Source organism: Pezoporus flaviventris, unplaced genomic scaffold, assembly GCF_033815535.1.
Source record: "Pezoporus flaviventris isolate CSIRO_AGI_PZ_B2104156 unplaced genomic scaffold, CSIRO_AGI_Pfla_v1 ptg000045l, whole genome shotgun sequence".
Lineage (NCBI taxonomy): Eukaryota > Metazoa > Chordata > Aves > Psittaciformes > Psittacidae > Pezoporus > Pezoporus flaviventris.
The window spans coordinates 9,732,983-9,756,140 of record NW_026892593.1 but is presented as its reverse complement, the minus strand read 5'-3'; the positions used below and the strand labels follow the sequence as shown (position 1 = coordinate 9,756,140).

Here is a 23,158-nt window from a genome sequence, read left to right as displayed (position 1 = left end):
TAGGCATTCTTCTAGAAGGTGACCATGAGATCATGTAACCTGACTTCCTTTTATAACAAGCCAATAATACACCAACTATTAAGTCCAGTAACCTTTGTGTTTGGCTTAAAACATATTTTCCAAAAAGACACCTGCTCTTGATTTGGACAAATGAAATAATTAAAGAGTGTGGTGTGGTTGAAGTGCGTTCCACTGGTCAGTACTCAGAATTATTTCAGGAGAATCATTGCAAGTTTGGATTTGCCTGGCTGCAGCTTTTAGCTATAAATACTTGTTACGTCTTTCTTCAGTCACATGAAAAAAATCTGTAATGTGCTGTATTTTCATTCATTGATGGTTCTTTTCTGTTTCGAACAGTTCCCCTCTTAATCTTTTATTAAACTCAACAAGTCTTTGTCACTGCAAGGCATGTTGCTATCCCTCAACTCATTATGGCTTTTCCGTATTCATCATGGTTTTGGACACTTAAATTCTGGCCACCAGAACTGCTCCAAGTCCAAAACTTTTGCCTCTAAGTCCTGTTTACTGAAGACATGGAAGGTGATATCTTGGTGTCATTGCAAAGAACTGTTTTTTTGCCATTGAATTAAATAGCTGCAGGGTATTACACATAGATTTTATTTATAGTGCCAGTGACTAAATGATAAATATATGGGTTTCAACTTTAATCAAATACTGAGAGACTAGATCTGCAAGCAGACAGAAGAAAATGAGATAGCTTAGGGAGAAGATCACTAAGCCTGCTGTCAACATTGTCCCCAGATGAAGTTACTAAATATAAATAGAGATGTATTGAAAAGTACAGTCAATGTATTTCTTGGTTTAAGACTTTAGAAGAGCAATTCACACAGCTGTTACAGAGTCTGACAGGTAAGTTAATCTGCAGGTAGGCAAGAAATGTGAAATAAAATACAACTGAGAAGAGCTGTGTTTCTGGAAAATGTCAAGTTCCAGGCAAGTATGTCTTCCAGTCCATCTCCTTAAACTCAGTAGTCCCTGAAATGATACACAAGAGGTTCCTAGGTGCCTGGTAGCCTCTTCCTCTGTGCTGCTGGCAGTATTTATAGGCAGAAAGCCTCTACTGCTCTTTTCCTGGTGTGATGTGAAAAATTGTCATGCCTCCAGGGAGTAAAGCTGTCATCACGTGTCATGGGAGCAGTGTATCTCCATAGCTGGAGAGACAAACCTACTTAATTCCTCCTTGATGTTATCTCATCAGCAGCATCTTTTGTGCAAAGAAGGAAGATTAAATTTAGCCATAGCTGAATTTACTTCTTCCACGGAAAGAGGAAAAGCTAAATGTTAATATTAATGGCATCAATAATAATGTTGAGTTAAACAGTAATAAAACAGATTAGAGTATTTCAAAAGAAGAAAGGTAAAAGTTGCAGCCTATTCAATGTTTTTAAATGCTGCTACTTTTTTCCTAAAACTTCAATGCCCTTTTCTAGTATAGAAGTGGACTTTATTTGTTCCTCTCTGTCTGGGCATTGCTGTACATTATAAAGTAACATGATCTCTTATTTTTTGGAGATACTTGCCTCATTCAATGCACAGACCAATTTGTGTTCAATGGATGAGCAGCTCTTAAGTTCCTACCTTTTTCAAGTTTTCACTGTGTGACCAAATGCCCTTAAAATAGATCTATTAATTTCCTCATGACTCTCCTCCTCATTCCAGTGTTTAAATGTTTACTAAGTATACTATCGTGCTGAGACTGTGAGAAGAGGAGGTGATATTTCTCAGTTTTACAGAACTAGGACACACAGAAGTGAAAACCAGAAATGCTTACTGATTTTGTGCTCAGGTTGAGCTCCTTTGGATGCTTTTTTGAGAGTACTTACTAAAAAGTGTGCTCCTCTTGACTTCACTTTCAGTTGTGAATGATCCACATTTGTCATATATAGAATCCAAGGTCACATTCATCTCTCAGAAAATAAGGGACATAAACTTAATGAGCTCCTGAGAAAAAAACACAAAAGTGTAGGCATTTTCGTGTTACCTTGTCATGTCCCTCTCCTAGAAGAAGGTTAAAGAAAGCTGTTTTCTAATGTATTCAGATGTCTTACTGATGAGTTCTCCACCCCTTCATTCCACTTTATTTACTGCAGTCCTTCACCTTCAGAAATATGTGTGGGAAGGATTTATCTAGCACGTTTTCATTTTTGCCAGGGCTGGTGAATTGAGAAAGGTCCTGGTATTTCTTGAATAATGCATGTGATTGTGTTTAGAAAAATTAGACTCTATTAAGCAGCATGCTTGTAAGGGAAGATTTTAATATTAAGATTACTGAAGACTAACCATCTTTTAAGTACTGAACCTCAGCTTTATTCTCTCAGTGTGTTTTGCTTTTATTGCCCTATAGTGATGGGGTTTTTTTGAACTCGAGTCTTGGACTCTGTTGCAGCTTTTTTAGAGGGCTCTTGCTGAGGTCACTGCCACTTCTGTCTTCTGCTGTTCAGTCCCGTCTTTTCTTTCTTTCTTTCCGTTGGTGGATCCTGCCACTTTCTTTTCTGGTTGACCAGTGCCCTGATGGCTCAATTACCCTTGCTGTCCCAGCAGTTGAAGATCCTCATCTGATTTCAGTCATTCCTGATTCGTTGTTAGATGTGCTGTATTTTTTCTTTGCCCCGTGTCTGCTGTACTTTCCTCTTCCAATGCTTATGGTACTTTCACAGATCATTATATCCCATTTGGAGTCCCAGTGTCTTTTGGATCTAGTACCTCTTTCCTATCTTGCCAGCAGTTTCCAATTTGATCTTCATAGCTTTGGGATAAGTAAACTGAGATCAGTCCTCTCCTGCTATGTGATCTGTGGTATCTCCTTCTGTCATCCACATTCAAGTCAATCTGCTTTCTTTCCAATTCAGTTTGGGAGCTGGCGGGTGGTATGTCAAATAAAAAAGAAAAGCAGCGGTCCTCCACTGTCCTGTGTTAGGATCATCAATGTCCCAAGAGCCTCTAAAGGTGGCAGGATTAATGAGATTAAAGTTATGCCTTTCTAGTTGGATCATACTCAACGCAAATTAGGACCTTCCGAGAATTTTGATTCAACACTGAGTTGTCTGTGAAATGTGTGACAATCCTCCAGGCTCTTAAGTAAGCCAGGTTTTGGTGACTTCTTCCCCTTGGGACAGATTTTTTTAAAGAAGAAAAAAATCCAGCCATATTTTGTTTACCTTAACCAGAAATGGAAGTGCAGGATTTTATTTTCTCAGCCAGACTGTTCTAAGAACAACTCTTTCATCTGTACTTCTTTGAGTTTAACATTTTCTGTCCTAATCTGTTCTTGAAAACATATGGACTCTTTCTGCTTAGAGCTCTTCTTGATATTCCAATTATAGTCTTTTGGCAGTTAATGCAAAAATTTGCACTTGGAATTTGTAAGGATATTTAGAAATCAAGGTAAGAAATCCTGTTTGTGTTGCTTAAATTTCTTGTAACATTCAGCAAATGATTTTGATGTCTTCCATGAATTACAAAACTGGATAAAGTGTCAAGGCAAAACTGCTTAGAGGTAATGCATAGTGTGCTTAAAATACTAACTGTTCTGCATTTTGCTTGTGTTAGCAAAAACTCGTGCTGCTGACTTACTGGTGAATCCACTGGACCCAAGAAATGCAGATAAAATTAGAGTTAAAATTGCTGACCTGGGGAATGCCTGCTGGGTGGTAAGTATCACTGCATCATTTTTGCTCTTTAGCCTTCATTGTTTAGAACAGGCCTTTTTATTCTTATTTTTTCCCATTAATGTGATTGTTTCTTTTTTAGCATAAACACTTCACAGAAGACATCCAGACAAGACAATATAGATCCATAGAGGTTTTAATAGGAGCAGGTTACAGTACACCTGCTGATATCTGGAGTACAGCATGTATGGTAAGAAGAATACAATGTGTATTTTATAAGAATAAAACTGAGAAACCTGATGTGAATGGTTTTGACACAAATACATTATCATAAATAATATATCAGATAGCTGCTGCTGATTTTTCCCCTTCTGTTTCGCTTTCTGCAGTATTCTTAATCAGTTTTCATTTTCATTTGATGCATTTTAAACTTGCAGTCAAAACCATGCAAGTTTGTAGGGAAATACATGTGTATTTTAAATTACAAAGTTGAACCTAAATAGTACAACTGCATGTTTCCTTCCTATCTTAGAATCTATACAACTGTTTGCTGTGTTTTCATTCCTTTTTCTTGCATAAAGTAGCAAAACAGCGAAATACTTCATATTCTTGCCAACTGCAGTGAAAATATTCATCAGATTAGGCTTGCAAATCACAGCTTTAGGTTCTAAACTTCAAAGAGAAGGATTTAGCTTATTAGTAAAATACATGGTAACATTCTGTAGAATTAGTTTTAACACAGTTAAACTGAAATGATACATTTTTTGAAACCTTTAAGAACAGAAAAAGTAAAAAGTTCATTATTCAACTTTCTGAAACAATTCTGTTTGTAATATCTCTTTGAGGACAAATAAGCTACATGCATCTTCTCATTAAAGATAGTTTTGAAAATACATTTAGAAGTATCTGTCTATTTTAAAGGTGAAAACTTATTCAAATCTTTGTATTTTACAAATACATGTCTGCAAAGAGTAAGTGTGTGAGGAGGAGGAGAGGACTCAAATACTAGACACAGTTTGCAGGCGTGGGTGATGAGAAGAATTGCAAAGCTCAGAGGGAGAGGAGGAGGATTGAAAGGAACATAAAATCCTACAGATATTATAAGCTCAGCAAGCCATGTGCTGAAAGTAACTAACCCGTAAGTAAAATTGCAGATATATTTTCTTTGGAGTTTAATTCTAGCTTTTGCTTTAATACACAGAAAAGAACATCCATTTCCAAAGTTACACTTTCATTTGGGGCAAAATGTAGAATTTTTCCATTACATTGAAAACAAAGCATAGAAAGTATTTTACAGTTTTGATCCGTTATTTTTTGAATGATTCTTCTCTTAACTAACTGCAGAATTATTATTAGAGATATTTAATACGTTAGATTCATCTTTCTTTAAGGTTGTACTTACCTACCCTATGCTAATTTTATATGCAGTCATGTAGCTAAAGCCACATTAAAAAGGCTGAAGTCTGTCTAGGATTGTGTCTAAAGAAAGTGGGGCACTTAATAGCAATATCAAACCTAGGAAATACAGTATTCTTACAATACTTGGGGTCATCCAGCCCCTTACACTTCAGTTCTTTTTCCATGTTATATAAGCATTCCTCATGAGAGTCCTTTAAACCCCATGAGCATCTATCTCTGCCACTGGGGGTATCTTAATTCTGATTCACAGGTATTTATGAAATTGATATATTTTAATGAGAAAACTACACTTCTGCTTCTTCATTACATAAGCTTTAACAGGAGTAACACATTTGAGGTAGAAACACTGGAAATTATTTTCTGCCACAGACTTTGGTCTTTTGCTTATAGAAAATGCTGTAGAAATTTTATAATCTTCACAGCACTGACATAAAATCATTCATTCAGTTGTCATCATTGTAATAGTTATGTTAAAAAGAATAGAGATCAGTTTCTCAAGCTCATCCCCTAAATTAATAATTTCAAAGCCCCTCAGGATTTGCTTTTATTCCAGTGTGCTTGAGGAAATGGGTCATTGTACTGTTCCTGTTAATCCTGTATCAGATGGAAAACAGCTCCGAGGTAGGGATTGACTGGAAGATCTTAAGAGTTATTTCTGCAGAAGACTTGTAACAAAGATTAACAGCCAGGGAAACATTCCTGATGTGGAATTTCAAACTCCCAACAAACTTAAGGCTGTCTTTGGAAATTACAATGTTATTCTCTCTGATCCCTAAAGCAGCCAAGAACTGTCAAGTACCAAAGTGATTTAATGCCATTTTAGTCCCACTTGCTTTCTCAAGTTTGGATTCCTTGTTGTGCCTGAATGTGGTTCAGAAAATGTCCTTTTAGGTTATCTTGCTCTTGTTTCATATTTAATCCACTTTATCCCATAATATTAACTAGTAGATGTGTTTTCAAAGGATTGTGTGCTGGAGCAGGAGCTGAAGGGGCGGTTTATTTTCAGCCAAAGCAGAGGTCACATTACCGTTGACCATGTTGTCCAAGTCTCTCAAGGGAAAGCAGGGAGACTTCTTTGTCATGTTGCTTTGTTCGTACAGTAAGTCCATAGTCATTAAGGACATTTTTGGAAGCAGTAGTATGTAAAATGAGTGGTCCAGCAGTACTGCTATGACTTTTCTTGGGGAGTTTACATCTTTCTGTACTTTGCCCAGTGTGACAATACCAAGCACACATAAGGTGGTGTCCTACCAGCTCATGATTGCATGTGGCATTTATCATTTTCTCCTTTTTAATTGAAAAATAAAGGGGAGAAAAAGGAAAGTCTGTAATTTAGTAGCTTTTTCTTAATAAGTGATCTAAGGTTGAGGCTGTGTTCAGGATAGGTAAGTAATGGCTCTGCTCAGATCCACCTGTCAGATACTACCTTTATGAACAGATAAGCAAGGTGCCACGTGGGTTTGCAGTGGGAACCGTGTCACATAGTTACAGATCCCGACCTTCATTCTCATCATGATTTTGACCCTAGGTGAGCTTTCTTGTCTTAGTTTCTCTACTGAATGATAAGGCACAGACTGTAACTAATGCGAATGATGTGAATTAATGTGAATGAAAAGTGTAATAAAGTAGTATCAAAGCGAAGATGTTATGCTTTGAAAACCTTTGCTCACAGCTAAGTCGCTGAGCTAATTCTCTGCACCTGCAGTGAAAGAGGGTTCAAAATATTTTGACCTCACTTGAATGGAATTGTGTGCAAATGCATCTTGTAGTGCTTTGTGTATCCACAACCTTAAAATCTGAGGTTTCTGACCAGTATTCTGAGAGGCTGATCCAGGTGTGCTCCTCACTTCTCCATCTGTGTAGCTCTTGCTGACAGATGTGATGCTTCAGAGTGATGGTCGGTTCTCCAGCTCAGTGGGCGATGTTTTTTTTCACACCGTGGCTGCCAAACTCTTCTGAAAGGGTTTGCTCAGAAGTAGTCCAGACAATTGCTTAGTGGTAAAGAGCACACATGAAGACTGCTTAGCTTGCAAAATTGAAGAGATTCTCCATGTGCTATATGTCCACTACTGTGTCAGATTCTAGATCATGTCTCTATTAAAAAAAAATATAATAAGCACCAGGCCATTCTTTGAAATAATTTAGGATCCATAGGGTTTCTGTGAGAGAGGTTTATGTGTACACAAACTACATGAGTCTTACCATGTCTCCTGGATTTTATGATGGACCACTTGGAATGCTTAGGACCAGGAGTCACTTGGGATCTTAACTTGATCTTGTGCTTAATGGATCTCTGAGCCTAGGTTTTTCACTGCCTTTTGCTTGCTGATGAAATAATCTTGCTCACTGGGAATAGCATTGGCAGAATGTGAGAGCAGCAGAGCTACTGGGTTGGACTTGGTGACCTTAAAGATCTTTTCCAGCAAAGGTGATTCTGTAATTCTATGATTCTTGTGTTGGCTTGCGTTTATGGCCAATATTTATGGCTTGTGTTAAATCAAGCACAGAGGTTATGTTTTCTCACAGCGGCAGCAGACTGTCTTTTTTTCATCATACCATTTGCCTCATCAGTTTTACTGCATCTTCAGTAATAAGGATGGAGATGGTGATGGTGATGTTTTTTAAACAAAAACCTCTGATAATGGTGCCTTAAGCATGCAAAGCATTTGTGTTGATGTGTGCACAGCAACTTCCAGAATACCCCCCTTATGAATCTGGCTTTTAGGACATGGTATGTTTTGTCTACATGGAGTGCTCTCCTCACCTGGGCTCTGCTGACATGAGTTGGCTTCATCTAGCCATCAACTCTATGGTTTTGGTGCATCTTGGAAAGAATACTCTGTTCTACGTGTATTGTCTTTAGTATGGGAGTAGCCAGAGATTCTGATGAGGATTGCTTGTACTGGAAGTGTACATAAAGAGAGGCATGTAAGGACTCCAGCTATATATAGCAAAAGAGAGAGCAATAACTCAGTGCTAATAACCTTACAGTTCTTTCTTTTGGTGAATAAGTAGCACTGTAAGCCAACAGCCTCCGAGGTGAACCTTCTCATTTTAGATGATTTGGTGTGGCCTGGTTCAAACCTTTTTGTATCAGATTTAAAGGATGAGAGTGAGTATGCTCAGGTGACCAGAGTCTAAGAGTCTTCAAGAAAAAGAAAAAAAGGCAGAGGAAAGAAGAGGATGCTGTTTATCTGTGGAGGCTGATAGTGCACGCATGATGTGCTGTGGGGCTAATGGAAGGAGATAGATGCCAGTGGACTTCCCCTGACTGCGATGGAGGACTGAGTTCACTTGTTCTGTGCTCAGCAAAGGATGCAGTGTAGTGTAAATTGCATTTTTTTTTTCCCAGCCTTTGGTGACTCTGTGTCTCAGTAATTGCGCTGTGTTTTGCTGGACATATCTTCAGTTTAGCTAAGGAAGTTGTACAGTGCCCTTTCTTTTTTTCTTAACAATGTGGCCTATTTAGATGGGATACTCAGCTGTTCCCATGGAAAGCTAGATACTGGGAATCTCTCTTCACATTTATGAAATTCTAGATAATTCTACATTCCCTTGCTGTATTAAACCCTACTTTAATTCTGCCAATAAGGAGGTGCATCTCATGTTTTCATCCCCAAAAAGGAGCAGATTTGGAGCCAGCAGTGTCTTTGGTAGGATTGAAACCACCCTTGATTGTTTAATCTTATCAGGCTGATTTTCCACATTGGCAGTATTGAGAGGGGTACTTTCTGTGGAGCAGAAACTGAATAGGCACTGCATGATTTAGCGTTTCATAAATCTCAAACCCATGGAACACAGTACTCAACTGCTGCTGCCAGAAAATCCTGGCAAGATAAGGGAGTTAGTACTGGCAGAGGGCATCCCTTTGTGTTGCTCCTGGAAATGACTGCAAGCACCATGATTCCACTGCTTTTCCTTGCTTATGCTCTTTGGATTGGAGACAGGAAAAACCCCTGAAATGATGAGTCAAATCATCTGACTTTTGTTGTTCACTATGTACAGTCTTGTTTGAGTGGTAGGGAGGAGATAGCTATGTCACAAGCTATGACATCAGCAAGATTAGTTTATTACCACTTAGATGGTTTTTGTGGTGAGTTTTGATTCTTTTTATAATACGAACTAGCAAAGAGATCATAGGTGTAGATCAGCAGGAAGGAGGAGAAAATTATAGTTTGTGTTTTATCTACCCAAAGAGAGTACAAATTCTGAAAGAAAATACTATGGGGGTGAATGGAGAAGGGAGCAGGCAGACAAAATGAGAGAGATGCTACTACAAGGCAAGCAAGCCTAGAGGGGTGTATTTTATTATGAGCATTTCTATTTATGTGAGAGAACTTGGAGGGACAGAAAAATGAGCAGAATATAGTAATTTATGATGTTAGTATTAAACGTACCTCCAAGCGTTTGTAGTTCAGGCCCCAGTTTACTTGTTACCATGATGTCTTCTCATGTGAGGTGGAGAAGCAGCTGTCCTTAACTACTCTCCCTGTGTGGTAAGCAGGGAAAAAATTGTCATGTTTCTATAGGATCATGAGTATCATCATGTTCATATGTGTGAGTAGCACATACCAAAGGTGTGATGATAAGCCTTAGTGTGCACAGAAGCAGTATTTTGAGGAAAAATAGGAAATCAGAAATCTGCTTGAGAGGAGAGAAAAGCTTCAAGTCGTATATTTCACATATTTTTCAGTAGGCAGATTCAGTACAAAATGCTGTTATTAATCACTGTACACCCTTTTTGAAGGTGGTGGGTGGACAACCCGAGACATTAAAAAGAAAATGATGAGCGTGGTGAGGCACAGGAGCAGGTTTCCCAGAGAAGCTGTGGCTGCCCCATCCCTGACAGTGTTCAAGGCCCGGTTGGATGGGCTTGGAGCAACCTGGTCTAGCAGAAAGTGTCCTTGCCCATGGCAGAGGGGTTGGAATTGGATGAGCTTTAAGGTCCTTTCTAACCCAAACAATTCTGTGATTCTGTGATTTTTCCAAAGAAACTGACTCTCTAAAGCAGCCACTCAGTGTGTGCATGATTGTGAGATCAGAGTACAGGAAATGATAGAAATCTGTTTCCTTTTCAAACATCCCATGCGTGTCTCCGTTTTGGATATCTCACTCTTCTTACCAAGCACTAACCATGCAAAATGCCTTTTATATTTTTCCATTGCGTGACTCTTCAGGGGGAGATGACCATGGGAGAACAAACTGTCAGCTGGTGTGTGTATCTTGGAAAGCTTTTTGCTCTTCTTTCATGGTCCCACTTACCTGTGGAAAAGCGTTCTTAAAACTAAGCCTGTTTTTAAAGCAGTTACAATCTTCTTATTCACAGCTCTTCATTTTAGTGGGGGCAGAGAAGCTCTGGCCAGGAACTGGATCTCATCTCTCAAAACGATCATTCTGGCCTATAGCTTGTCCTTTTTCAGCTGGGGTTTCATAAGAGAAATTAAGGGAGGCTGATGCAGTCCAAGTGAATTGTTCTTCCATCCTCTCCCAGACAGCTTTCACTAGGCATGCATCCATGTTCAATCACCAGATTGAGTACTCAGCTGTCACACAGTGAAAATGTAGCTATTTCCAATTGTGTGATAAGACATGGATCTATAATATACAACAGTGATGCCAACAGTTCAGTACTGTGGTAGGTTCGTGTACAGTCACGTGGCAGAAAAGGAATCATAGCCTCTCCAGAGCCTACAAAAGCAGAAATGCGACCATTTACATGAAAGGTTCCCCATCTGCAGATGGAGAAGAGCAGTCTAGACTCTTCTTCTGCAGTAACCTTAGGAAAGTGCTAAGTAGCAATTGCCAGCACAGTCAGTAGGATGGATGATTGCCTTGGGCTTTTGTGCCATATGTTGAGTGTGCTGTATCTCATTTGTTATCTCCATATAATAATTGAAATGCTGATTTCTGTTGAGGTAAATGTCAGCATTAAGTAAAAAAAGATCATGGTATTTCAAAGTCAGATTTCTGTCAAGAAACTAGTTTTTATAAATTAATACTTTCAAAGGGGAAGTAAATATGGTTCATCTGTACTTGTACCATCATAGAGATAACAGCCAAATTTAGGTGGAGAGAGAGCTCTAGTAGTCTACCTTCTGCTTGAACCAAGGTTAAAGTCAGATGAGGTTATTCAGAGCCTCAACCAGTTGAGGCTGTACATAGCTGACAGGATGGCATTTCCACAGCCTGTCCCAATGCCCAGCCAATCTCACTAAAGAATTTTCTTACCTGGTTGGAATTTCCCATCTTGCTGCTTGTGTCTGTTCTCTGTTGTCCTTTCATTGAGGAGAGCATATCTTGATCTTCTCTGTTACTTCCTTTCAGGCAGTGGAGTGCAGCAACTGAATCCCCCCTGCTCCTCTCCTTCTCCAACCTGACCGCAGCCCACGCAGCCTCTCCTCCTGCTCAGCCCCTAACATCTTAGAGGTCCTCCTTGGTCTTTCACCAGTTTGGCAGGGTCTCTCTCATACTGATGGCCCCAAACTGGTCACCACAGTCTGCAGATGTAGATGTGCGTACTGAGGAGAGGGGAAGTCACTTTCCATTCAGGGCTGATGACACACTTATATATATACTGCATTACCACAAGAGTGCACCGGTCACCTGTGCTCAACTTGGTGTCTGTCAGGGTCTCCACCTCCTGATTTTATCAGTGTCAGTGTAGCAATTGGAGGCTGGGTGTTTTATGCATCTACAGTTGAGTGTGGAGTGTCCATATATACTGACAAGTACTCAGAAGTCCAAAGCAGCAGTGCATCATCAAAACTGTAGTTCTGAGTACCAGCAGAGAGAACTGCTTGTGGTGGCACTGACTCAGTAATGGGACTGCACGTGTTTTCTAGTGCACCATGCCTTTGGGCATCAGCTTAAAGAGCAGATCAACTCTGATACTGTGAGTTATGGCTATTTATATGCTCATTAGTGCATTTTTAACACTGTGTCTTTTACCTTATGGTAAAAACCTAGGTCAAGGATTTATTCTTTTTTAAATAAGGCCAAATTAATGTCATTTATCTTGCACTATGTAGCTAGTCCATCCTACAGATATCTAGGAACCTTTTATCTGGTTGCTACAGATGAACATGTGAGACGTCATCATGTGTGAATGCTAAAAAGTATTATAACAGATACATATTGCAGCACCCAAAAGACAAGGCTGTCTCTGGGCTGTCCCTGTGTGCAGTAGTCCAAAGTTTCTTCATTCTCAGTGCAGAGTCCTTTAAGGAGAGTCAGGATATTAGATGTCTGAGACCCTGCCGCTCCAGTCCATGCTGGGCATGGAGTCAGGGCTATACAAAAAGCACAAAAGGAGCAGCATCATAATTTTGAAAAGCTTGAGTTTTTTGTCAGCAAAAGGGTGGTATAAATATCTCAAATCTATGAGAGCTTGCAGCTCTTGTTATATGCAAGCTGATGTAAAATTCAGTGTATCACAGTGGTATGCTTGCTTCTTGTGTTTCTCACTGAACAGTTTTTAGTTTTTCCAATTGAATCTGCTTAGTCCCATGCAGACATGGAGCTATTAATAGTTCATTTTTTAGGACAGAAGCTGTATTCTTTTGGAGTCTTACCTTTGTGGCTAAATTCAACTGCATTTCCATTGTTCTCCAGGAATCTGTTTAAATACCAGAGAGTTTCATAATGTCCTCAGAAATCAGCCCCAGTGGCCTGTGTTCTCCTGGGAAGGTTCGTCTGCCTCTTCCAGTGAATACGTTGGTGTGAGATACAGTGAGAGCACCTGGGGCTTCTCAGTCTCATCTCAGGAGAATAACAATATTCTCCATGTTGTGTTTAGAGATCTCCACCAGTGATCTCTTCTGGCTACTTTAAAAATCTCTTCAGTTTAAATACCTGATGGTTTATGAAGTCCTTGAGGTTTTTCTCTTAAGTGTAAAATGAGAACTCTCAATGTGAAGCTAAGAGTAGAATAATAAAAAGTGAATGACTGTTTCTTAGTGATTTTAATTAAAGGCCCCATTCAGTGTCAACAAGGGGCATTCTTGCTTTCTTGGCTGCTCTGTGTGATTGCAATGAATTGTTTTGGCTATAGCTCTCTTGGATGACACTGCAACTCACAGCTTGAGGAAGCCGAGTGCCCATAAATAGGCTAAATTTGCAGGTGATTTAACAACTCCAGATTAGGAATTGGAACAGAATTTCAGGAGATGAATATTTTGTAGTAAACGTCTTAATGGTGTGAAATCCCATCCTAGGACTGTGCCAGGAAGTTCTACCTGATTTTTGGAATGATTTTCTGGATCAGATATTTTCCCTGGTCTTGGAGATGGAAAACGGTTTGATGTTTAAACCACCTGGAAAGAATTAGATTCCTGTGGCTGCTTGGGGTAATCGGTGATCTGGAGCAGAAAGAGAATAGTCTAACAAATTAGACTGGATGATTCCATGTTAGTGCACCAGTATGGGCTCTTACAGTTGTTTCAGTACTTTAAGACTTTTAATAGCCATTACACCCATCAAAAGAAATTCAGTTTTGTCCTCTCCTAACATGGGGTTAGCATCCCATCGAAGCATTGTGAATGGCCTGAAGGGATCAGTCATCCTGATGTCTAATCTGGATTCCTTCATCAGTCTCAGCCTCAGTGTTTTACCCCAGGATGGCAGTATATACTTTGATGACTTGGGATTCAGTAAAAATACCTTTTAAAAACTGTTATAGATTTAGAGTCATTGAGGAAGCTTACTCTGTTTGCTAAGTACAAGTGATTAATTACAGTTATAAGTGGATTTTATTTGTGATTCAGGCTTTATTTCTGTCCCTAGCATGCAATCTGACAGATAATTAACCTTCAGATACAAGTGTAGCTCTTTATTATATATTTAGAAGCACCTCTCTCTCAGCTTCATTGACTTACACATATTTAACATGATCAAGAGAGAGTACATCAGTATTTAAAGGTGCGTTTAATGCTGCCTTACATTGATGCCCCCTCCACACCCCCATGCAGCCAATGTGCTCAGAATCATCATCCTCCGCAGCCAGATGCTGTTTGCTGCTTGCAGCCACCAGGACCGATTGGAATACTCCCTGGTCAGCTGGTGGAGCCCAGGGGTCTGGGGAGGGACCACAGGTCCGCACTCCTGGTCCGTCTCCTTCCTTCATGCTGGTTGAGTGGGCAGAAATGCTGGGGGTTTGGGTGTGCTGCCTGTTTCCAAATCTCCAGCCTCATGTCCCAGTGGGACTTGCTCCAAAGCCTGGGTTCATGCTGTGTTTGCCCTGCAGGAATGATGGTCCCCAGGTAAGTGACCTCTCCGCAGTGTCTGATCCCGTTGTAGGCCTTGAGCTTTTGAATGTTAATTTCTCTTGGTTCTGAGATAGTTCGGATGTTCTGCTGACAATTTAAGATCAAAAACTTTATTTCAAATACCCATAAATATGTCTGTTATGTTATAGGCGTTTGAGCTAGCGACCGGAGATTATTTGTTTGAACCACACTCTGGTGAAGACTATTCCAGGGATGAAGGTATGAATCTGTTGAGATACTATATGGAGATACATATATATATTTATATATATATGTGTATATATATATTTTCACACTCTTCTTAAATTTCCAGTGAGCTTATGGTGGGGTTAAGTTTTGCATTGTTCAAGGCCAGCTTCAACAGAGGCTTGGGCAACATTGTCTAGTGTGTGAAATGTCCCTACCCATGGCAGGGGGGTTGGAACTAGATGATCTTAAGGTCCTTTTCAACCCAAACCATTCTGTGATACTGTGATTTGAGTGAACTGTTCATACGCATTGCTTTCAGAATATAAATACGATCTTTTTCTTTTTAGTTTTAAGTTCCATCACTAGCAATGGGTGGGCAAAAAACTCCCTTCTGCAGATATTCATCCACTTAACAACTGCCTGAAGGAATTAAACTGCCCTTCTTGTAAGACTGCATATGTGTGGAAACCTGGTTGAGAATAACAACATCTTAGTTTAGAAAAGAAACAACAAATCTGAACTTTATAGTATCTTCTCTTTGTAAGAGTGACACTGGAATAATGTTTACATTGTGTATTTTTATTTGAATTAGGCAATTACTAATTTTTTATTTTAAATCAATTAACTCCTGCTTCCATTTGTATACCTGTCCATTTCCATGCTTGTTTGCTTGTAATACTCTTTGCAGTGGTAATGTGGGCATCATTCATTGTTCCTAAATGCTACTAATGATGCCAGAGCTCTGCTGATCCTGGAAACCTCTGCATGGATTTGCTGCAAACATTGTTGATTTGAAACTATTTCTGATTTTTTACTAATTCCAGTTTCTTTCCTCTTCTTTTTTATCCCGTCCTTTCCCTGCCCCTTCCACTCCCGTATCCTTTTTTTCTCTCCCTCATAGACCACATAGCACACATCATAGAGCTGCTAGGCAATATCCCAAGGCACTTTGCTCTATCTGGAAAATATTCTCGGGAATTCTTCAATCGCAGAGGTAGTACCTCTTCTTCTTGAAAGGTGCCGTGATGCAGACAGAAGTGGAATTGCTGTTGCTGGTTGTAGCGTGCCCATTGAGGAGCATTTTCCGAAATCACACAACAAAACCTGCTTTTGGAAAACAAAATATGAAGGAATCTGACAAAATTACTATTTTTTTTTTTTTAGCTAAACACTGAAAAATGACCATTGCTCCATTTGAAATTGTGCAGCAAAACTTGGCTGAAGCAGCTGATCCTCAGATGTTGCTTTGAGAAGGAAGTTTTGCTGAAAGCAGCTTTCCAAATTAGCCCCTGAGCAGTCTTCACGTGTCTTTTTTACCAGGATCAATCTATTTCTGTCTGTGCCGGGCCAGTGTTAGTGTGTGCATGCAATGTACTGATTAAACTGTTGTATGTTTCTGTTTTGCTGGCAATGTTCTCCAATGCAGACCACATAGCATTGATCATTGAACTGCTGGGAAAAATCCCTCGAAAATACGCTATGTTGGGGAAATATTCCAAGGAGTTTTTCACCAAAAAAGGTAACGGTATTTATGCACCACTAATTTAAAGCATAAAACTATCCAAAAGGAGAATATGTTCATTTATGGGTACTGAAGAAATATATCCATTTAAATGGAGAGCTCTTACTACAGAAGAATTTTGGTGTAAACTTGGCTTTCTGAAAAAAAACACGATTTGCAGTGTTCATTTCAGTTTTTCATTTAAAATCCATTTGGGATGTACTCAAAGTGTGGCTGTTAACATGTCTGTGTCAATCTGTTGTGAATCTGTTGTCCAGTATTTGTGCAAGTGTAAGGAATCAAGTGATGCATAGCTTGTAATGTGATGGAAAATGGTCTGTCAGCTAGTTTTGATCGTGTGTCATGGCCCAGCAGATGCTACTGATAAGAAACATCAAGGTGGGAATGGAATACCTGGGCAATAGACACAGCTGCATGCAGTCAGTCCTTGCACTCATAACCTCCCTGAAGAGAGAGCGTGCAGAGGACAGTGATGGAGAAAGCTGCTCAGTGTGCACTGTGCTGTCTCACTCCAAACATTGAATTACTGTAACGCCCGCATCCCAGAGCCATAGGCAAGCACTTAGCTGTGTTTGGTGTCATACGCAAGTGCAGCCCTTTTAAAATTAAACCCCTTGAATTGCTGCAAGGGAGTGACCAATCTGAGCAAGCACTCTGGGCCCAACAGTCCTTTTGTCTTTGGACTTCGTCTTTGCACGGGCTGCTCCTAAAGGCAGGTTTTTGACACGTGAGACAGTGTGGGGATGCTTCGAGTGTCTTTTGTTCCCTCAGTGAATGAGACAGCACTGTGTTGTAAGGACAGACAGGGATGTCAGGAGCATCCCATTATGTGATGTGTAACATCTGGCCCCGAGCAGTGCTGGGGCTTCCCTCTTTCCTGTTACTCCATGCACCTGGGCACACAGCTTGTTGGTAGGGCCAGTGCTGACCAGCTCCATGGGGCATGTGGGGGTCTGAGCTGCAAGAGGTTGGGGTGAGGAGGCAGGAGACAACCAGTGCTTCATCCCCCCCCTTGCATGGAGCTGCCTGTTCTGTGTGGGTATTTCTGGCAAAGCAGGGACATCTGCATGCTTGCATTGCCTTGAGGAGGATGTCACGGTGTTAAACAGAGTGTGAAGAAGGGCAGCACTGATGATCAAGGAGATAGAGCAACTGCCGTTTGGGAGAGTCTGAAACCCCTGAGGCTCTTCAGTGTGGAGGGGAGAAGGTTGCTGGAGGGATAATGAAGATTTACAGGTCAGTGGATAAGCTGAAGACAGAGCTGCTCTTTGCTAGCACCCACCATGTGAGAGCTGGGGGACACCCAGTGGAACTCCAATTTAAAGGAGGCACTTACTGCACAGCAGGTAGTCGGAGCCTGGGGATTATAGAGAGAGGCTGGATCGGTAGGCTCAAACCAGTCCCGTGTTAACTGAGATTTTCTTCCCTGTGAGGGTGGTGAGGTGCTGGCACAGATTACCTGGAGAAGCTGTGGCTGCCCCACCCCTGGCAGTGTTCAAGGCCAGGCTGGATGGAGCTTTGAGAAACCTGCTCCTAGTGGAAGGTGTCCCTGCCCATGGCCGGGGGTTGGAACCCAGTGAGCTTTAAGGTCCCTTCCCACCCAAACCACTCTGGGATTCTGTGACATGAACAAACAGGGCTGAAAGGTCCGTAAATGTATAAAGCAATAGAAGGGCTGGGCAGGAGGCACCCTCCAGCACCCTGGCAGGGCCTGCCAAATGCTCCTGGTTTGATCCTGGATACCCATCCTGCCTGCCGTTCCTGTGCCACTGTCAGAGGCAGGTACTGAATCAGAGAGAGCCCCCAGCCTGTCCCCTCTAAAAGCATATACATCTTGTGTTCCTCATTTTCACTTCATACCAGGTGGCATTTTCTAATGATGCCACAGAACTTTAAAATGACCAAGCAGTTAGAGAAGAACCACAGCGTTTGTGGCACACAGAAAAGGGAAGTTTGTAAAATTCCCATGGGGAGTTTCATGTGCTTCCATGAACATTGTCCAGCGCAGAGTGTCACTGTTGTCCTCTGGGCCCTGATCCATATTGGCATTCCTCAGAGGCACCATCTGCTGTGGCTCGGGGTGGGATGTAAGCCCTTCAAAAAGCCTGGTTCACCCACCACACAAACTGTAAGTGCAGGTTTGGTTTTTCTAGACCGTGGTCTCATATCTTCTGATATTTGCCAGCCCCGCTCCCTAACCTGTGCGAGATGCCGGCTGGGCACTGGCTTTGCCTGTTGGAAGTTGTGACAAGGAAAAGTGCTGCTGGAAGGGAAGAGGAGGGCTCTGCCCCACCTCCCTTGCTTCCATCCATTGTGGCATGGGGCCTCACCAGCAGTTCTTGTGTTAGTTCTCGGGAGCATGTCCTCAAAGTACGTGGTAGCAGGTTATCTCCCACTGTTGCTTCCCAGTCCTTTGAGTCATCCATTTCTCACTGTTAATAACCCATCCTTCTCTTCCCTGGTGACGCATATTAAATTTGTCTTTGACAGATTTCATAGATGAGCTCTGTGTTTTGTATTCTGGTCAGCACAGAGATCTTTAAATACCACTGTCACCCCCACAGGTCCCTCAGAAACTTCCTCAGCAATTTCCTTCTGACAACACTCTGTTTTCCAGGAGGTTCTTTGCTGCGTTCACTCTGGCCACAGGGGTTTTACAGTTCTGACAGCTCCATTGTCCTCTCTGGATATTTCTTGTGTGCTTCAATATAAAAAATAAATTAAGAGCTTTTGTTGGAAAGTCCTCCCTTGCTGCAACAGTTTTAGCATTTCTTTGACAATTCACGTTGATGCCCTGATTGCTGATGGTGTCAGACCGATGGGATTGTGCTTTCCATTCCTCCCTTAAATATCGGCACTGCCTTGCTGTCCTCGGGGCTTTGAGCAACCTGGTGTAGTGGGAGGTGTCCCTGCCCGTGGCAGGAGGGGTTGGAACTGGGTGATCTTAAGGTCCCTTCCAACCCAGACCATTCTGTGGTTCTGTGAAACCTCATGAACCAAATGAAAACTGTTGTCGGACACCTCCTTTCCTGTGCTGCTCTCCAGCGCCTCAGGGTGGAAATGAGATGAACCCACCACGTTAAAATAAACCTGAGTTTCTCATCCACCTCAGTTGTGTAAATTGCCTTTTACTCAGCCTGCTTTGATTCCATGGTCATCATCATGATACTTATTAAAAGCTGGTTTAGTTCTTGTCCCCCACAAAGATAATTTTTACTGCATCCTGTCTTCTGAAATCCATATGGAATTTCTTGAGGAAAATTCCAGCCCATAGTGCTAAAATAGCTTGTTCCTCAGCAGAAAACCACAACAGAACATTGTACTGCCCAGGGTGTGCTGGTATTAGCTTGGGTTTAGTTTGAGTACTTCAAGTTCAGCATGCACAAAATAAGGAGTATTCAGACAGTATGAACTTGCCTTAATGGCAACACCAGGAGCCTTATCTTGCAGTCTCACTTTATACAACCTGAGGGGAGGGAAGGTACCTAAACCGATGTAATTTGAGTACAGAAGTGAAGACAGTGCTGCATGGAAACACAGACACTCCCCCAGAGCCAGTCTGGTTTGGTAAATGATTATGACAGCCCTTGCAATGAATGCTGTCAGCTGGGGAAGCTCTGGACACAGCTGCATTGACTTGTTTTTAGCCATTTTTTGCTTGCAGTCTATAACAAGTGCCATGGTTTAACCCCCACTGGCAACTGAGTCACTCTTTTCTATCACTTTGTGTAATACCTGAGTTTGTGCATGTTTGTGAGCTGGTTTTCTGCTTGTTCTTGTTAGTGGTCACCAGTGCACGCCTCTGGAAACCTTCAAACGGGTCAGGTTTTCAGCAGCTGAATTTCAGAGCTGCACAAAGGTTTGTGAAGGGCTGAGAGTGAGCCTGGAAATGAACACACTTCTCTGGGATGTGCTGTCCTTTCCCTTCATTCATACCATAGGACTGGGGGCCCAAACCAGAGCCCCGTTTGGTTTGACTGGTGGGTACTGGTGGGACATGCTGGTGCAGACATAACCCGGCAGGATATACCTGCTGCTTTCACTGCTCCTGTCTGAGCACCCCTTCTGCCTGTACAGTGGAAAGAGGACAGGCCCAGCTGTGGGCAGCACCTCTGGTACAGCAGGTCTCTTGTCTTCCTCTTGCAAGTGATGGAGTGTTTGCACACTTGCTGGTTTGGGGGTCTGTATGATGGCATCTGGAGAGCTGCTCTGGTACCTGGCCTAGAACCTTCTGCTGTGGCCTGAGGCAGCAGAATTGTGTCCTCCTGGACCTGGGGTGGTTTCCATCTGTTGCGTTCTGATGCTCAGTCGCTTGGGACAGTCTGAGGACGCGGTTTTCTCCTGCCGTGAACTTCTGTAGCCACAGGGATGTACAGAAACAGACCTGAGAGCTGATGTCTGATGACATTTTATGGGCAGTGGATCAGAGCCAGGGACAACCAGCAAGTTGCCAAACCACTTCACTTCTAATAGTATGGCCTGTGTGCCCCATACCAGCTGGTGCAGTGGGCTTGTGAAGCTATGGAAGAGTTACGTTCAGCTTCCAGAATGGGTGAGAACCCGTCACCCTCCTTGCAGCTTAGGGCTGTCACAGAATAACCACAGGGGTCTCTGTGGATCGTCATGTGGAGACCATCAGGCTCAGATGCGTGTCTGGGAAAAGGGGGATGGCAGTGGAGGCGCAGGAAGCAGCCAGCAGAATCTTTCTTCCCTGTTGTGCCAGATGACCTGTGGGATAGACCTGGATGATACTGCTGCTTTGAATGGCAGAAGGGCTCTCGCCTCCCTCATTGTTCTGGTCCCCAGCACACTGCCAGATTGGCTGAGTGCCCCCTCCTTGATGGAGCTCAAATCCTGCAGCTGCTGTTGGCTGTGGGTCAGAGGAGCCGTGGGGAGGGGCAGGTGCTTCCTGCTCGGGAAGGATTCAGACCAGGCCTCCTGGGGGAGGTTTGTCTGGGACATGGAGCAGTGTCCAAGTGCCAGACTCTGGGCTGGGCTTGGCTGGAGTGGGGCGCTGCTCTGGTGTCTTGTCAGCCAGTGCCACGCAGCGAAGCAGCAGCCTGTGGTGCGGAGACCTCCTTGTTGGGATGGGGGCAGTTTGTGTAACATTGGAGTTTGTTGGCTGGTTAAGAAGGAAAAGCCTTTGGTGTTCTTTGCCCATGGTGCGAGCACACAGGAGTGAGTGAATGAGTGTTTTTTGTGCATGGGAGAGACAGTGTGAAACTCCAGAAGTGATGTGTACTGGGTGTCACGGCATTCGCTGTAGGTTGATTCTTGGTTTTGACGTTGGATGTGCTCTGCTCCTTCGAGGACCTCAGCAAGCTGGCAGCGTACCACCTTTCCCAAACGATTCTCAGCCTGGCCAAGGCGCTGTGAATGCAGAGCGAGAGAAAAATGACACAGGGATTAGTCACTCACAGGGCCAAGGAGGGATTTGTCTAATGCGGTAACATCTCTGTTTGCAGGAGAGCTCCGACACATTACCAAGCTGAAACCTTGGAGTCTCTTTGATGTGCTTGTGGAAAAGTACGGTTGGCCTCACGAAGATGCTGCACAGTTTACAGATTTCCTGATCCCCATGCTAGAAATGGTCCCAGAGAAGCGCGCTTCGGCTGGAGAATGCCTTCGGCATCCATGGCTGAATTCTTAGCAGAGTCTCCCAGCTGTACAATAAAAGCCAGCAAGCACTTCCCAATGCATTGGACCTAAGCGGTGACTGTCACCAGTTCTTTAGCAGGATCACACGTGAGCTGGCTTCAATCCTCAGACCTTTATTTTGCTTGAGGTACTGTTTGACATTTTGCTTTTGTGCACTGTGTTCTTGGGGAAGGGTGGTCTTTCTGTCTTCAGCTAGTAGTTTACTCACCCACTTTCTTCAGAAAACACTTACTGTGTCTTTAAGCATTGTTTCTTGTGTTGTGTGGCATTCAGATGTCAGATTTTGGAACAAAGGAAACTCCCCCCCATGTGTTTTGGCAAGTTTTGTAACTATTTATGAAAAAGAAAAAAGAAAAAAAATATTTTAGCTGATGCATATTATATAATTTACAAGTGTAAGAAATTTATCAAGGCAGAACCGAGTTATGGCGAGGAACTGTACAATTTTATCTGCTGGCAAAGGGATGTCATCCTTGTATTATAGTGTATGTAAATGCACCCTGTAAATGTTTATTTCCATTTAAATATGGGACTGGGGACTCAATTTCAGAGTAAAGCGACTTAAGTTTTAGAGAGCTTTCTAGCAAACCAATTGCATGTAGTGGACTTCAAACTGCTTTAAGGAATTGTGCAAACTTTCTATTCTGTAGCAGTTCCCATTCATTGGATTTCCAACCAAGTGGCTCTGGTTTACAGGATTCCATTCCCCAAACGGCACTTTAAAGGAAGGCTGGACTTCTTTCTAATAACAGTATGCATTGTCATTTAGCACTCCTTTTTAGAACTTTCGCCTATTTTAAGTGCTTTTAAGAAAAGGAAACTAGCGATTTCCCTTCCAATGTGATAGTGAAGACATGGTACCATATGGTGTTGCCTTTTTATAAGCACTGTAAGTTGTACTATACCTTAAGGAAAAAAAAAAATCCAGTAATTAAAAGTAGAGCATGAGAACCACTCTGTGTAAAATTACTGATCTTTTATAATAAAAGTATGCGCTTGGTATCAGGTGAGGAAGGATAGAGCTGCCAGTGTTTACAGTGCAGTGGGCAAAGTAGTCCAGGAAGCGAGATCATGCTCATTCCATTCACAGCTTTACATGTTTCTAAACCAAATTGCACTAGCTTTGTTCTCTGCCATGAGCAGACGTACAATGAGGACCTGTTGTAAGTTGCACGCCACAATTATATGTCTCCTAGGACACAAAAAGGCTGCGTAGGCTGAAGTTCACAGGCAACACAGGAATGTACAGGGAGGAGGAGGTGTAGTTTGGCCTCTTCCTAGAAGTCGGTGGGATGAATGTAAGGTGACTCCTGACCTTCATGTAACTACGGTGCCACTTTTCTCTTGACTTTGTCCATATGAAACTTATTCACATGCCTTTGCAATAACTAGATTGTGAGAAGATCGCCCCATGCTGTAACAATAACCTGTTGTTTGAGGTGCTTGCAGTTGTCTAATTAAAGTGTTTTGTTTTTTCA

At 42.1% G+C, this 23,158-nt stretch overlaps 1 protein-coding gene across 5 annotated transcripts in view; it reads left to right on the top strand.

Annotated features, from left to right (window-relative positions):
* SRPK2 (SRSF protein kinase 2) overlaps positions 1-23,158 on the top strand; it is a 152,797-nt gene extending 129,639 nt beyond the window's left edge. For 3 of the 5 annotated variants that reach the window (XM_061467389.1, XM_061467391.1, XM_061467390.1), the window contains 6 exons: positions 3,571-3,671; positions 3,772-3,879; positions 14,461-14,530; positions 15,402-15,494; positions 15,927-16,019; positions 21,488-23,158. In XM_061467389.1, coding sequence (XP_061323373.1) covers positions 3,571-3,671; positions 3,772-3,879; positions 14,461-14,530; positions 15,402-15,494; positions 15,927-16,019; positions 21,488-21,672 — 650 coding nt within the window. In that variant the 3' untranslated portion in view covers positions 21,673-23,158. The remainder of the gene's footprint in view (positions 1-3,570; positions 3,672-3,771; positions 3,880-14,460; positions 14,531-15,401; positions 15,495-15,926; positions 16,020-21,487) is intronic. The other 2 variants (XM_061467394.1, XM_061467393.1) reach the window with 2 other exon arrangements.